Source organism: Protopterus annectens, chromosome 12.part0 (genome assembly GCF_019279795.1).
Source record: "Protopterus annectens isolate FY-2018-M chromosome 12.part0, PAN1.0, whole genome shotgun sequence".
Classification (NCBI taxonomy): Eukaryota; Metazoa; Chordata; order Ceratodontiformes; family Protopteridae; genus Protopterus; species Protopterus annectens.
The window spans coordinates 1,515,673,327-1,515,687,290 of record NC_056746.1 but is presented as its reverse complement, the minus strand read 5'-3'; the positions used below and the strand labels follow the sequence as shown (position 1 = coordinate 1,515,687,290).

At 41.0% G+C, this 13,964-nt stretch overlaps 1 protein-coding gene across 1 annotated transcript in view; it reads left to right on the top strand.

Annotated features, from left to right (window-relative positions):
* Positions 1–13,655, top strand: part of SEC14L1 (SEC14 like lipid binding 1) — a 1,962,612-nt gene extending 1,948,957 nt beyond the window's left edge. The window contains exon 16 of the mRNA XM_044089037.1: positions 11,275–13,655. Coding sequence (XP_043944972.1) covers positions 11,275–11,380 — 106 coding nt within the window. The 3' untranslated portion in view covers positions 11,381–13,655. The remainder of the gene's footprint in view (positions 1–11,274) is intronic.
* Positions 13,656–13,964: the final 309 nt, after the last annotated feature.

Genomic DNA, 13,964 nt, shown 5'->3' with positions numbered 1-13,964 from the left:
AAATGTTGACTCTGAAGCAGCTACTGCCCATGCTGGGCAAGAAGGCTTGGCTCGTAACTTTGGACCTAAAAGAGGCATACCTGCATGTCCCAATCAGACAATCTTGCAGAAGATACCTCAGATTCATAGCTGGCTCAATACACTACCAATTCTCTGCACTGCCCTTTGGCTTATCTACTGCGCCCAGGGTCTTCACAAAATGCCTGTCACCAGTAATTGCATTTTGCAGACAAAGAGGAATTCAAATATATCCTTACTTGGATGACTGCCTTATTCAAGCAGAGAACAAAGACATTCTATTAAAGCATCTGGCATTTGTAAAAAGATTACTAATTTGCCTAGGGTACACAGTAAACGAAAAGAAATCAAAACTAGTACTCTCTCAAGAAATAATATTCCTGGGTGCAAGCTTAAATACAACTGTCCAGATGGCTTATCTCACGCCAGACAAACAAAGGCAACTGACTTCTTCTTTCAAAATGTTGGCAACAAAGACCCAGTTATCTGCAAGAAAAATTCTACAGGCTTTGGGCTTCATGGCATCCTGCATTCTGCTAATTCCATATGCAAGACTGCATATGAGGAAACTACAATGGTATCTAAAAAGTGTTTGGACTCAACATTGCCACAGCCTGGAAACATTAATTACCCTCATTCCCTGCCTGCAACAGGAGTTTCGATGGTGGGCACAGGTCTGTCACCACAACAAGGGACAGCCATTCACTTTACCCACAGCCAGGCAGACACTAACAGACGCATCAGATTATGCCTGGGGGGCCCACATGGCAGGAAAATATATTCAGGGCACATGGCCCGCAAGCCAGATGCATCTTCATATCAATCAAAAAGAGATGCTAGCTGTTCAGAATGCCCTGACAGCTTTCAAGGATCTACTTCATCCAGGACGACTACTGATAAGGACGGACAATACTACAGTCATGTGGTACATAAACAAGCAGGGAGGCACACATTCCTACCCCCTCTGCAGACAAGCCATGACCTTGTGGGACACCGCATTTACTTATTAAGTTCACCTGCAGGCACAGTTCCTGCCAGGAAAAATAAATACTCTGACAGACGAACTAAGCAGAAACCTCATGGATCCCCATGAGTGGAAACTGGATCCACAAGTCTCCAGCATGATAGCAAGGAAATGGGGATGCCCAGACATAGATCTATTTGCCTCCCCTCACAATTGCCATCTACAGAGATTCTGCACGAGAATTTATCACAAGCAAGCATGGAAAGTGGATGCCCTATCCTTCAGCTGGAAAAACCTAACAGTATATGCCTTTCCTCCGCTGCCTGTCCTCCCCAAGGTACTCCTAAAGGTCAGACAAGAGCAGCCAAAAATGATACTGATTGCCCCAGACTGGCCACGCCAGCACTGGTACCCAATCCTAAAGAACTTGTTTCAAGGTCCAGCCTGGACATTGCCTCAAACTTCTCACTTACTGATCCAACAAAACAATCCGATCCTGCACAGCCAACTAAGGACCTTAAATCTGGCAGCATGGCGGATAATGTAGCCATTCAGAACACTCTTCTCTCCAAAGCTGTAATGGATGTTATCTTGGAGGCCAGGAGGCCCAGTACCAGAAAATCTTATGCAGAAAAATGGAAGATATTCTGTGCTTGGAACAAGGAATTGACACGTTTGTACCAAATATTCCTCAGATTTTACAATAGATGCTGGACAAAGGCTTACCCTTTTCATCAATTAAGATTCATGCCTCTGCCATTTCAGCCCATTACAATATGGAACCACCTATCTTTTCTCATCCTTTAATAAGGCAGTACCTCAGAGGGGCCAAAAACATAAGACCTCCAAGGAGAGCACCAATACCTGCATGGGACCTCAATTATGTCTTGGAAAAACTCACACTGCCTCCTTTTGAGCCAGCCTCAACAGCGGATATAAAATTCTTATCCTGGAAAACAGCTCTGCTCCTAGCAGTAACCTCTGCAAGATGAGTCTCGGAGTTACAGGCAGTCATGGCTGTGGAACCTTTTATCATTTTCCATCAAGACAGGGTTTCTCTGAGGACGAACCCTACATTTATGCCTAAGGTGGTGTCCAGTGTGACCCTTAATCAAACCATTCACTTGCCTACCTTTTATCCAAACCCACAGAACAAGGGGGAGAGACTTCTGCATTCTTTGGACATAGACAGCTACGCTTCTACTTGGACAGAACTAAAGCTTTCAGAAAGACTGAGCAACTTTTAGTGGCATATGCTGCAGGATCACAAGGGAAGGCCATCTCAAAACAGACTATTTCAAAATGGATAGGCCATTGCATCCGTTTCTGCTACTCATAGCATGGCAAATCAGTGCCTAAGGGCATTAAGCCACATTCTACCAGAGCAGCAGCCACTTCCGCAGCCACCTCAGAGGAGTACCAACCAAAGACATCTTAGGCTGCAACTTGGAGTTCAGTGCACACTTTTACAAAGCACTACCACTTACCTCTCTACTCTAAATCCAGAGCAGGCTTTGCCACTGCAGTTCTGCAGGGCCTCATAGCCTGTCCCAATCCTATTTAGCCCAACCACCCATCCTCAGCTTTGGGATTCAACCCAAGAGTAATGACTGCAACAGTGAAACATGATGAATATAGTACAGTTGTGTACCTACCATAAATGTAGATGTTCGAGTGTATTCACCGTCTCAGTCCAGGTTAACCTCCCAACATCCCCCTTTCATTTGCTGGATTTTATCTGTACTTCTCTATTCTATATAACCTATGTGGTGTATTTGCTTGTAGATGAAGGAAATATTTACTTTAGTGCATGCATGTTTATTGGCATAATCTATTTAGCCTACCCTTTTGGGGGTACCTGACATCTGGGGCAAGAAAAACTGAAGAAAATGGCGTCAGCTGCATCTTTTATACCCCTTGGCGCACTGACGTCAGAGAAGAGGCGACAGCAACCGATGCCAGACCAACTCTTTGGAATTCAGGCCGACTGCGGGTAGCCTGCCAGCAGGATAACCCAAGAGTAATGACTGCAACAGTGAATACACTCTAACATCTACATTTATGATAGGTACACAACTGTACTTTCTTGAAACAGCTAATTAATTGGTCCTCATTGCATATGTCATTAAGCAGTGTAAGCTTGATTCTTTATCCAGAACCAGAACAAGATTTGGCAGAGCTATTCTCAGAGGTCTCCTAAACTCTTGCCCTTCTCCATCCCCTTGTTTCTTCCTGAGTTTTGACAGTCATCCCATATAGTTTATGGCCTCTGCAATACTGTTTTAATGAAGATATTAAAATATTTGTGTAAGTTAACCTACCATTACAATAGATGTTTGACTAGATCAGTGTTGCAGTACTAGCACCCTCCCACCACCACCCTTTTTCTTGCACTTCTCCGCAGGGCTGGGGTAGCTGTCTTGTTTGCTTTTCTTTCTTTTTTTTTTGACATGACTGACTTTAGAGCTAGAATGATCTGCATTTTAGTGTGCCCGTACATCCCTCGTACATTAGCATGTACTTTTCTGCTAAGGGTGGATTTACAATGTGAGAAGGAACCTGAAGCTTTGTTGCATAGACAGATGACTGATCTGCTTTGCAGGTTACATCCCATATAGTTATGGCTACTGCAACAGTGATAATTTCAAACTTCTACTGTTCGTGTAAGTTAAGTTACATCTTTGTAAAGCCAGATACCAGAAAGCCTTTGCATCTTTGTAAAGCCAGATACCAGAAAGCCTAACTGTGCACATTTTACTGTTGTAGCTAAACACGGCACCAACACCTGCGATAACTGCATATCTCTAGTGTACTTGGTGCATTTTCAACCTATACAATTGCTGCTTTCTTAGATGTTTGTACCTAAACCTGCAATTTAATCTGCATGCCGTATTAATTTGTACAAGTGCTGCTTTATAGATGTTTGTGCCTCAAACCTGTTATTTTGCCATATGCTGTGGCGTATCTGTGAGGGATATCCCATACCATATAGCCCCTGTGCTACTAAAGTCTACTCATACTGTCTACTGTAAAACACGGCTCAAGCTTTTAATTCGCTACCAAGTATCCCTCCAATTCACTCAAACTGCAGTAGTATGCACCAGTAGTGCAGCTTTGTATGTTTTATCCAGAAAACTGAGTAAATCCATCTCTGGTTTACTTTCATTGCCGGTAATCACCTCCACGTGGTTCAGCCGAACTAACAAACAACAGTGTTGATCTCATCCATTGCCCCTTCACTCACCAGCTACATCAGCGCTTTGTGATCAAGCTAAACTTATATGACCTTACAACTCTTATGGATGTATCCATTCCAACTAATTTGTCCAAGGCATGAATGCACCTATAATTGTTCCTCTCTCGCTTATCAGCTGCTTTAGCGAGTAACGAATGTATGTACTCCTTTGCAGACCTTACAATACTGGGAATGCATTCATTCTAACTCCGAACAAATTAATGCAATCTAAGGACTGTACCCACACACTGGTAGTGCTGCTGTTTCCCACCTAAACACAAATTCACCTTTTAGTCCGTGGTAATCGGAGACACACTTCCATAGCATATCCTGCACTGGGTAAATTAATGGACATACTTAATAGTTGCTGCTTGTATAGACTGAGCTGTGCCCACCTTCATAACTCATAATTGGCGACCTTAAATGGCTCCCTGCCTTTGTTAGATCAATACAATGTGCTTCTTAATGCCTAGAAATACCCATTTTTAAATGGATCTTGGTCAGAGAATGCGTATGTGATTCTGATTCACTACATGACTGTGGGTTAAAGTGTAACTGTTGAAAACGCTGATCTCATGTAGGAAATACATGGTTCTACTTAACATGTTACTGAATTTGTGTTCATGACACTGAAATACTGACAATGATAATTAAGCCTATTTTGTAGAAGATTATTAAATCTGTTTTGTAGGGATTATTATACCTATGTTTGTAGGGATTTGTACCTGAAGCATTTGTGCTTAGTTTTGCATATGTTCCCTGCTGCTTAACCTGTTAATTATGTATTACCCTCAACAGCTGCTTAACCTACTATTTAATTTATAAACCTCTCTCTGTTTTCTCCAGCTCTTCAACCTTCTCTGCCTAATTTGTTTTGCCTACCAGCCCAGCCCTCCTGGACATACAAGACCATTCACAAGATACCAAGTCTCACTCTGTTTGCTTGACTCCCTACAGGGACAGTCCTAACTTTCTCCCAGAAGTGAAATTAAAAGGATTAAAGAAAGTATGTTACATGCTGTTATAGCTGCTGTAATTTGCTTGTGAAATTGCTCTACCACTTGCCTGGTGTTAGTAAAGGATCCCAGCCAGAATAGCCAGCAGCCATAACCTTCTTACTGTGAATCCCCCCTTACCTGCCTCATCCCTGCCTCCTTTTTTCCTATATCAGAGCCGTATTGCTCCTTATGCCTATCTAACTGCTGTAATGGTTCCTCTCCCTACAATTGCAAGATTTGTCCACTAGATGGCAGTGTCTACCCATCTATAACCTCTCTTCCCTCACTCCTTCTCACTCTATAATATAACATATTAATAGTCATTTCTGTCTCTCTAACTGCTTAGTAACAGTCCTACCTACCTCTGAAGTCTGGCTTCTCCTTTCCCTTAGAACAGTACCCCAAGCATCTCTTTTCACAACCTAGCTTACCTTCCTCTGTACCTACCTTCACCAGACTGTTTTTCACACTGCCCTGCTGCCTTCTTTCCTTGGGTCTACCCACTCCGTTCGCCCTGCAGGCTCACTTTGCTCCCCTACCCCCAATTCCCACCCACCCCCAGTGCTCCTGAATTTATTGCAACTATACATCCCCTCCCCTTCCTCTCTGCCAACCCACACACATCTCCTCACCAGCCCCTCCCCTCCAGTCATCCAATACTGTCTGCCCCCTCCCCCATCCCAAACATCAAGGCACATCACTCACTTCTAAACCCCTCCCTCTTACACTGTATACGTACCCTACATCCAACTACTTCCTCACTCCCTTGCTCCTTCACTCACATACCCTCCTCCCATTTCTTCCTGTAATCCTACACCACACCATGCCTTCTCAAACCCTTCTCATCTCCTCCCTCTGCCTACTACTTCTAATTCCTCTATACCATGCTACCTCTTATTCCTCTTTCAGACTACCCCTTTCAGTCCTATCCCCGCTTCACCCTACCATCACCTTCAACAACCAACATCCTTCTACCTCAACTCACTTCCACACAATATCTCCCCACCTAATTCAACCACACCCACTTCTCTGCTTCAAACTAAAACTTCTACCTACCTCTATGAAACATCATATTCCTAAAGCATTACTATTCCTCCCACTAAACTCTAAAAGTAAACTCAAACCCCTGATCTCATTCCCCTTCGACTACCTATGCCTAGTAGGTGACATACACCCCAACCCAGGACCCACTACAACCAACACTCCATATCCCCCTATTACCACCCATATTTCCAACCCTAAATATCTCAAGCTCCTAACCATCAATGCCCAGAGTCTAAAAAACAAAATAGCCCACTTTCATGCTTGGCTATACCATGCCCAACCTGGCATAGTAGCCATGTCAGAGACATGGCTAAAACCCAATTTGTCTGACTCAGAAATCCTACCTCCTGGGTTTCAAGCTCTTAGACATGACTGCCTAAAACAAGGGAGGAGTGACCATAATCTACTCCAGCCTACTTTCCATCACCCCCTACCAGAATCCAATTCCTCAGTTCAACAATACTGAACTAGTCATAGGAACCCTTAAACTAAATAACCATAAAATCATTTGTCATAGCCCTCTATATACAACCTGGGAGCAATATTAACACACTTGAGGAAATTCTTCAATGGGTCTCAACCAATATTAAGTCTGAGACATCCATCCTAGGAGATGTAAACATCTATTGGAACAAACTTACTGCCAAAAATCCCACCATATCCATCAATCTATATAACTTTTCTCAGCTTACTAATGCCATAATCAGACCCAATGACTATAACTCCCCCCAGGCTCCATATTGGACTGGATCCTTGTCTCCCACCCAAATAACATCTCCCACATTGGCACCTTACCAAACTCCATTAGCGATCACTTACTAGCCTTCATCCATAGATCAACTCCCTCCTCTCTTCACCTACACCAATATATCCATACTCTGAATCTCACAAACTTTACAAACTCTCACAAAATCTCACAACTTTCTCCAATTCTCTAAAACTTATAAACTGGGACAATCTAAATACCCTTCCTCTAGATAACCCTGTGGAACTCTTCAACTCAGCCTTCTTAGATACCCTGAACTCCCAAGCCCCTCTAAGAACAAAATGTATAAAGACCAGTTTCACCCCTGGCTTACTAAGGATACCAAAACACTCATGCAACAAAGGGGCAAGACCTGGAAACTCTATCACCACAATAAGCACTCTGATACCAGTCTTAAATATAAACAACTCCGCAACCTAGCCAAAAAACATATTATACAGGATAAAAAACATACTATATCAAACTCCAGACTACTCATTCCACAAACCCCAAACAATTCTGGAAGTCCATCAACTCTCTTCTCAGTCCAGGCACCAAAAACAACCCTTGCCCCAACACTAACAAATATGACACAGAAATAGTTACACTGTTTAATTCCTTCTTTACTAACTCCATAGTAGAACTCACCAAAACCTTTCCTAACAACAACTCCTCCCCCCATCTCAAATCCTCTCCCCAATCTTTCTTCCTAAACTCTCCTCCTACTTTTCATCTCAAACCCATCCCCACCTCATATATAAAAAAAAAACTTCTCTCTAAACTTAAGCCATGCTCCAATGCCCCTGACAACATCCCCTGTCTCTGTCTAAAACTAGCAGCAGACAGCATCGCCATCCCTATTAGTATACTCATCAATAGAGCCATACAGGAATCATATGTCCCTAAACTGTGGCATACCGCCTTTATCCTACCCCTCCACATAGGAGGCAAAAATAATAACTTCTCCAACTTCCAACCCATAGCAATTCTATCTCCTCTTTCAAAAATTCCTGAGAAATGTGTCCACCTCCAGCTAATGCCATTCCTTACAAATAATCAACTCCTCACCCCAACACAATATGGTTTCCATCCTGGCCATAGCACAGTAACAGCTCTTCTTTAATTTCTAGACATAGTAAACCATGCCCGTGACTTCAGCAAACTAGTATCCGCAGTCCTCCTTGACCTCTCCAAGGCTTTTGATACTGTCTCCCATACCCACCTTTCAAATCTTAACCTCTCATAAAACACCATTACCTGTTCAGCAGCTACCTCTCTGATAGATCCCAGGCTTTGAAATGGAAAAGCGGCACCTCTGCCTTCCTCCCAACCCCAACCGGGGTACCCCAGGGATCCATACTCAGCCCAGTGCTCTTTTAATATTTTCATTAATGATTTCCATGCAGCCATTCCTAACACTAAAATAGTACAAAATGCAGATGACTCAACTCTAGTCTGCTCTTCTCTAACCTCCTTGAGCTCCAAACTAAAACTCAAACTGCTTTCTCAACTACTGAGAACCGGATGCTTCAAAATCATCTCCCTAAATGCCAACATATCAAAAATCATACTGTTCATCCCATCAAAATCTATCCCTCTCAACAAATACTCCTTCAGTATTATCAGCCATGCTATAACTCCATTATAGAAATTTTCCTTTTGCCAAACTTCTTGGGGTTACTATTGACGAGCATCTAAAATTTGATACCTATATTCAACTAAATATTAAGAAAACCCATCAGAAACTTGGCATGCTGTACAGAAACTCACACTTCCTCTCCCCTTCAACTAAACAGACCCTTGCCTCAACCTACTTGCTACCCTCACTAATGTATGGTGCTCCCCTACTAACCCAACTTATTTTCCTCCATCTCTTCTAAACTGGAAACCTGCTACAACAAAATCTCAAAGTTCGCAGCCACATCCAAATACTCTACTCACCACTGTATACCTCTCCACCAGCTGCAGTGGCTAGAATTTCCCAACTACCTGGACTACCTCCAACTCTCTACAGCTCACAAGCTTATTTTCAAACCTACTGCATGTCCTGCATTTGCTAACATCTTACCTTCATACACCCCTCACAGACCCCCAAGATCTGCCAACCAGAATCTAATCTCTGTGTACAAACCAAATTGTCCCGCTGGTCAGCTACTCCTATCCTTTACCTTAGCCAAAAAATAGAACTCTCTCCCGCCATTTCTAAGAATCTCTGAAAACTTTGAACTCTTCAAAACCCAGCTCCATTCCTACCCCTCCCATAGTTGGAAGTGCAATTGCACTCTACCTACCTAATTTCCTTAATACACGATCACATTTATTACATTCAAAGTCTCATTTTTTCCTTACCTACCAGGGACTAATCCCTTGTTAACTACTTTTATATCACTATCAGACATTTCTAAGCTATGAACGCATTCTGCTCTCTACTACTGTTCTCAACCTATAAACATGTAAATATGTGTTATATATGGTATATATGTTGCAGTTTAACTGTGCTTAGTTTGCTATTTAACACCTACAAGTTGTTTACTGTACCTTTTGCAACTGTGTATTGTATTTTTTTGAATTATGTAGCTTTTACTTTGTACTATCGAGCTTTTCTCCCCGGACCTCCACTAAAAACGGGCTCTTTGAGCCCAGTGGACCTCCCCGGTCATAAAACTGGAAATAAGTAAATAAATAAACTTACACAGCTGTACTGTCCTTGTAAATGGGGATGTGACGGCAGGCATCTTTTATGTCCAAGGTGACCCTGAGAGTATCTCTTAGCAGTAAAATAAGGGCTTGGAAAAGATACTAAATGAGTCTCCGGGGCCATCTTTCATGTGTACCTTGAAAAGTCTTGAATAAAACCCTTTTCCCTGTCTTTTCTAGAAGGATGGTTTCTATGGCAGTGGACAAAAGTAGTTGGTTTAAGATGGAACCTGCTAAGCTCATGTGGTAAAAGGATTGGTAGGAGCATTCTCAGAAAAGGAGACATGATCTGAACTCAGTTTTGTGTTCTGAAGCAGTCATATTTGTTGCTGATAGGTTACGTTCAACCACTTGTCTTTGAAGAGAGAGGTCCCCCTCAGTAGGTGAGAATGGAGGGGATGAGGTAAGATGGTGAAAACTGGGAGGTACCCTTTTGCTTGGCAAAGGGACCCATCCGCACTTCTTTTGCAGCATCATTTTAGATTCTTTCCAAAGTTCTCATTTTGTTTAAATTGCTCTGTTTGCTTGTTTCCTCAGAAGGCCAGTGTTCCAAAATTGCTGCATTTGAGAAGCTGTTCCACTAATTTGTATGGTTTTGCATTTTTCCTTCAGTCATTTAAACAGTTCATGAGATGAAGTCCTGAACTACTGTTATGGTGACACAACTGATGTTTCCTATAGTGTCATCTGCAGTGTTGTTCTGTTACTCTTTAATTGCTGCTTAGGAATATTGACTTGACCAGGTTTCCCCATGCAGCTTGATTATTTGGCTGCTGTACTGCTCTACTTGACCCACTGATCTCACATCCCGGTTTTGTGCCCCACTTCACACTGTGGAGGTATCCCATCTTTTCAGGAAGCCTTTTTGCTGACACACGTACTTCAGGAGCAGTGGAAAGTGAGAATGAAACACCAGGTGGTTGTTACCTGAAACCAGAGAGGATTGTTACCTTTTGTTCCTACCCCAAACTGATCCAAAATATCAAATATGTAGTGCATGCATAACACTGGCATTCTTGGTACCTCTGTGCCCTCAGTCCTGTGTTAATCTTGCTGTCTTCACACAGGCTTAAACAGTTTTTTTGTCCCCATGGTCATTGAAAAAAAAAAAAACATGCACATACACCCCACCCACCCAATGATATGAGAGAGTTTCCCAAACCTGCGGCCCTACACCTCCCAAGCAAAGCCTTAGATGCTGTGCTTGCTAATTGAGCTTTGGATACTTGTATGACATGGGCCTTCACTTCTGCACCAGTAGAACAGACTCCGCTATCAGGTTATTTAATTATGGTGATGGTGTTGGTAATAGTGCTACCGATGTAATGGAATATTATAACTACACATAGGTGCCAAACCAAGTTCTACCCCTCACATACTTTATAATGAGGAGAAGATGAATTAAAAAAAGAAAAAAAAAATGTTTCCTTACTGAAATGTGCATCTATTTTCCAGAATTTGAAAGTGGTCATTATAGCTGAGTTTTGTGTGAAAAAAATCTTTGTTTACAGCATGTTATAGTAAGACTATCTGAACTAGAATGTAAATATTTTTTTGTACTTAATTTTACTAGGGGCTCCATGAGCAGTCTTGAATCGAGCCACAGTGGCTTTTCTCAGCTCAGTGCCACCACCACATCTTCGTCTCAGTCACACTGCAGTTCCATGGTCTCCAGGTAGTATCAGCATGAGGAAACCTAAGAACTTTCAATGCCACAGGACTTGCACACAAATGCATCACTTCGCATTGTTGTACAACACCAGCCAAATTCAAATACAAATTCTTCTGCACAACTATAAACAGGCTAAACCAGGTGGTTTAACTTCTTCACTGTTTCTGGAATCATGTTTGAATGTTTTTCATCATACAAGTTGCTCCATAGCCATGGATTTAGAAGTGCACAAATTTTTTATTTGCTAAAATATAAGGGCTTCTTTGAAAGGACAGCAGCTGTTTGCTATGCTTCCTAAAATATCAAGTTAAGAAATGAACATTGTTGGTTTGAAAATTCTGCACAAAATACAAGCAAAAAACTAGCCACCAAAAAAAAAAAAAAAAATCAGGTGTTAAATATAAGCAATTGTAGTAGTGATGGTAATAAAAATATGCATGGAAAACATTTAATGAAATTAACTGATTTTATTTTGTCATTTACATTTGACAGAAAGGGGAGGACCTCATTAACTGTTTTACATACAGATTTTATCACTTCAATGTATGCATTGAAAAATGAGTTGAAAAAAATGTCTGACTGGGGAATGTATTAATATTTTATATATGTTGATGTGGCTGTTAGATGCTTTTACTAGATTCATTCACTTTGCAGCCTTAGACTAACAAATATTCTCCCACTAGCCTATAAAATTGTCTAGTATCTAAAAGTCTTAACGTATCTAAATTGTAGCTTCTCATTGTTGAAAGGTGTTTGTCCCCCTTAACAGGGAGTGGCAAGCATTACTTGCTGTATTGTGTAGTAACCTTATTTCAGCAATTGGCTCACACACAGGGATGGCACTGGTTCTGCAAATGATGATTATGCGGACAGGGCCAGCTGAGCCCAGTCTTTTAAACTGAGAGGTTTTCCTGGCATTTAAACATCAACAGATTAGATATTTGCTAAGTAAAAGCTGCCTACCAGTAATTTTCTCCATTTGCATAAAGCATTTGTTAGCATCAAGTAGACATTATCTGCAAGTGATTGTAATCTTCGTTCGAACAGTGTCATTTCCTTTTTAAGACCTGTACTTTTATGATGTACAATCCTTACAAGCATTTTACTGCATGCTTTGTTTATGTGCAGTCTGTGTATATAATAGGGCCATTTTTTCAGTTATCTTTTTACTGATCACAGTTCACACACTGTATTTGATACCCTGGGACTGCAGAGATTTTCCTTGTTGCATGCAGTAATTTGAAAGGCTTTTCAGTTTTGTTCACCTGCATTGTTAAAATTAAATGAAGGCTCTCTCTAGCCTGTTGTGACCTCATACCCTGTCTGCTTTAAGTACACATCCAGGAGAACACACTGCAGCTTTCAGCTTAGTAAACTGAATTAATCAGATATAGACATGCAAGTTAAACCTGAGGAAAACACAATGACAACTTTGGCTGTCTGCACAACCCGTACTTTAGCCACATAGAGGTACTGCTACAGTGCCATGTTTTTTTTTAATCTGTTCTGAACTCAAGTCATTTTTTTTTCTGGCAAAAAAGAAGACACCTGAAGTTCATTGTTTACAGTACAGGATTTTAAAAATATGGGATAAAAGTGACTGTTCTGGAAACAGCACACTTTCTAACGTTACTCTTTATAGCATGTTGCTATTAACTGAAGCACAAGGTCAAAAAATGTCCTGAACAATAACAGTGTCAGGTGCATATTATGCTAATTCTGTATTATGAATGTAATTTGTATTATGATGCTGCCACTTTAAAACATGTCAGTTTCATATGCATCACTTTGCATAATGTTCTTCAACTTTTTAGTTTTAAGTTTTCTGTGCAGTTCACTTACCAAGTCTAAAATCAGGTCTAGAACTTCTGTGTAAAGAGCCATACATATAAAATTAAACCACGCACTCCAGGAAGAATAACTGTTCATTCCGTTACTTACAAAACTTTAATAGAAATACCACAGTAAGCAAACATTTGCATGAATTGTGACATTTAAAAAATGTATTTCCCCAAGCAAAAACAGAAAGCCTGATTTGTTTGTCTTGTTATTAAACTGCCATTTAACTACTTGTTTTGTTGTGTTTGACTAGGTTTTTTATGTTCTTTCCTTGTGCCAGTGCTGGCTATGTGCGTGTTACCTCCATGTTAAATGTCCTTTGCTTGCTTTCTCTGTTTAGCTATTACATTTCAGATTTTCTTATATGTTCTAAACATTGTATTGCACTTTTGTTAATAAAATGTACCTTTTTATTTAATATTAAATGTAGCATTGTAACACCACTTTGTGCCTTGTTGTTTGATTTCAATTGTTGGTTGCCATACTAGCTTTTCACTTTTAACTCTTAAATATTAAAGCCAGAGGTATTTACTGTCAACAGGAATAAATCCACATCCCCTCTATGGTAGACGCAGACATTCATAGCTGTATGAGATGGCTTCCTGTTAACCTTATTGTGTTTCTTTCTTATTGATTAAGCATTCCCTGATGCAGTCAACTGGTGAGTGCAGAGTAGTCTCCTTTCTGCAGTGGTGCTTTCATTCCTTATATTTTCTCTTATTCTAAGTAGTTCCACTTCTTTTGGAACAAAT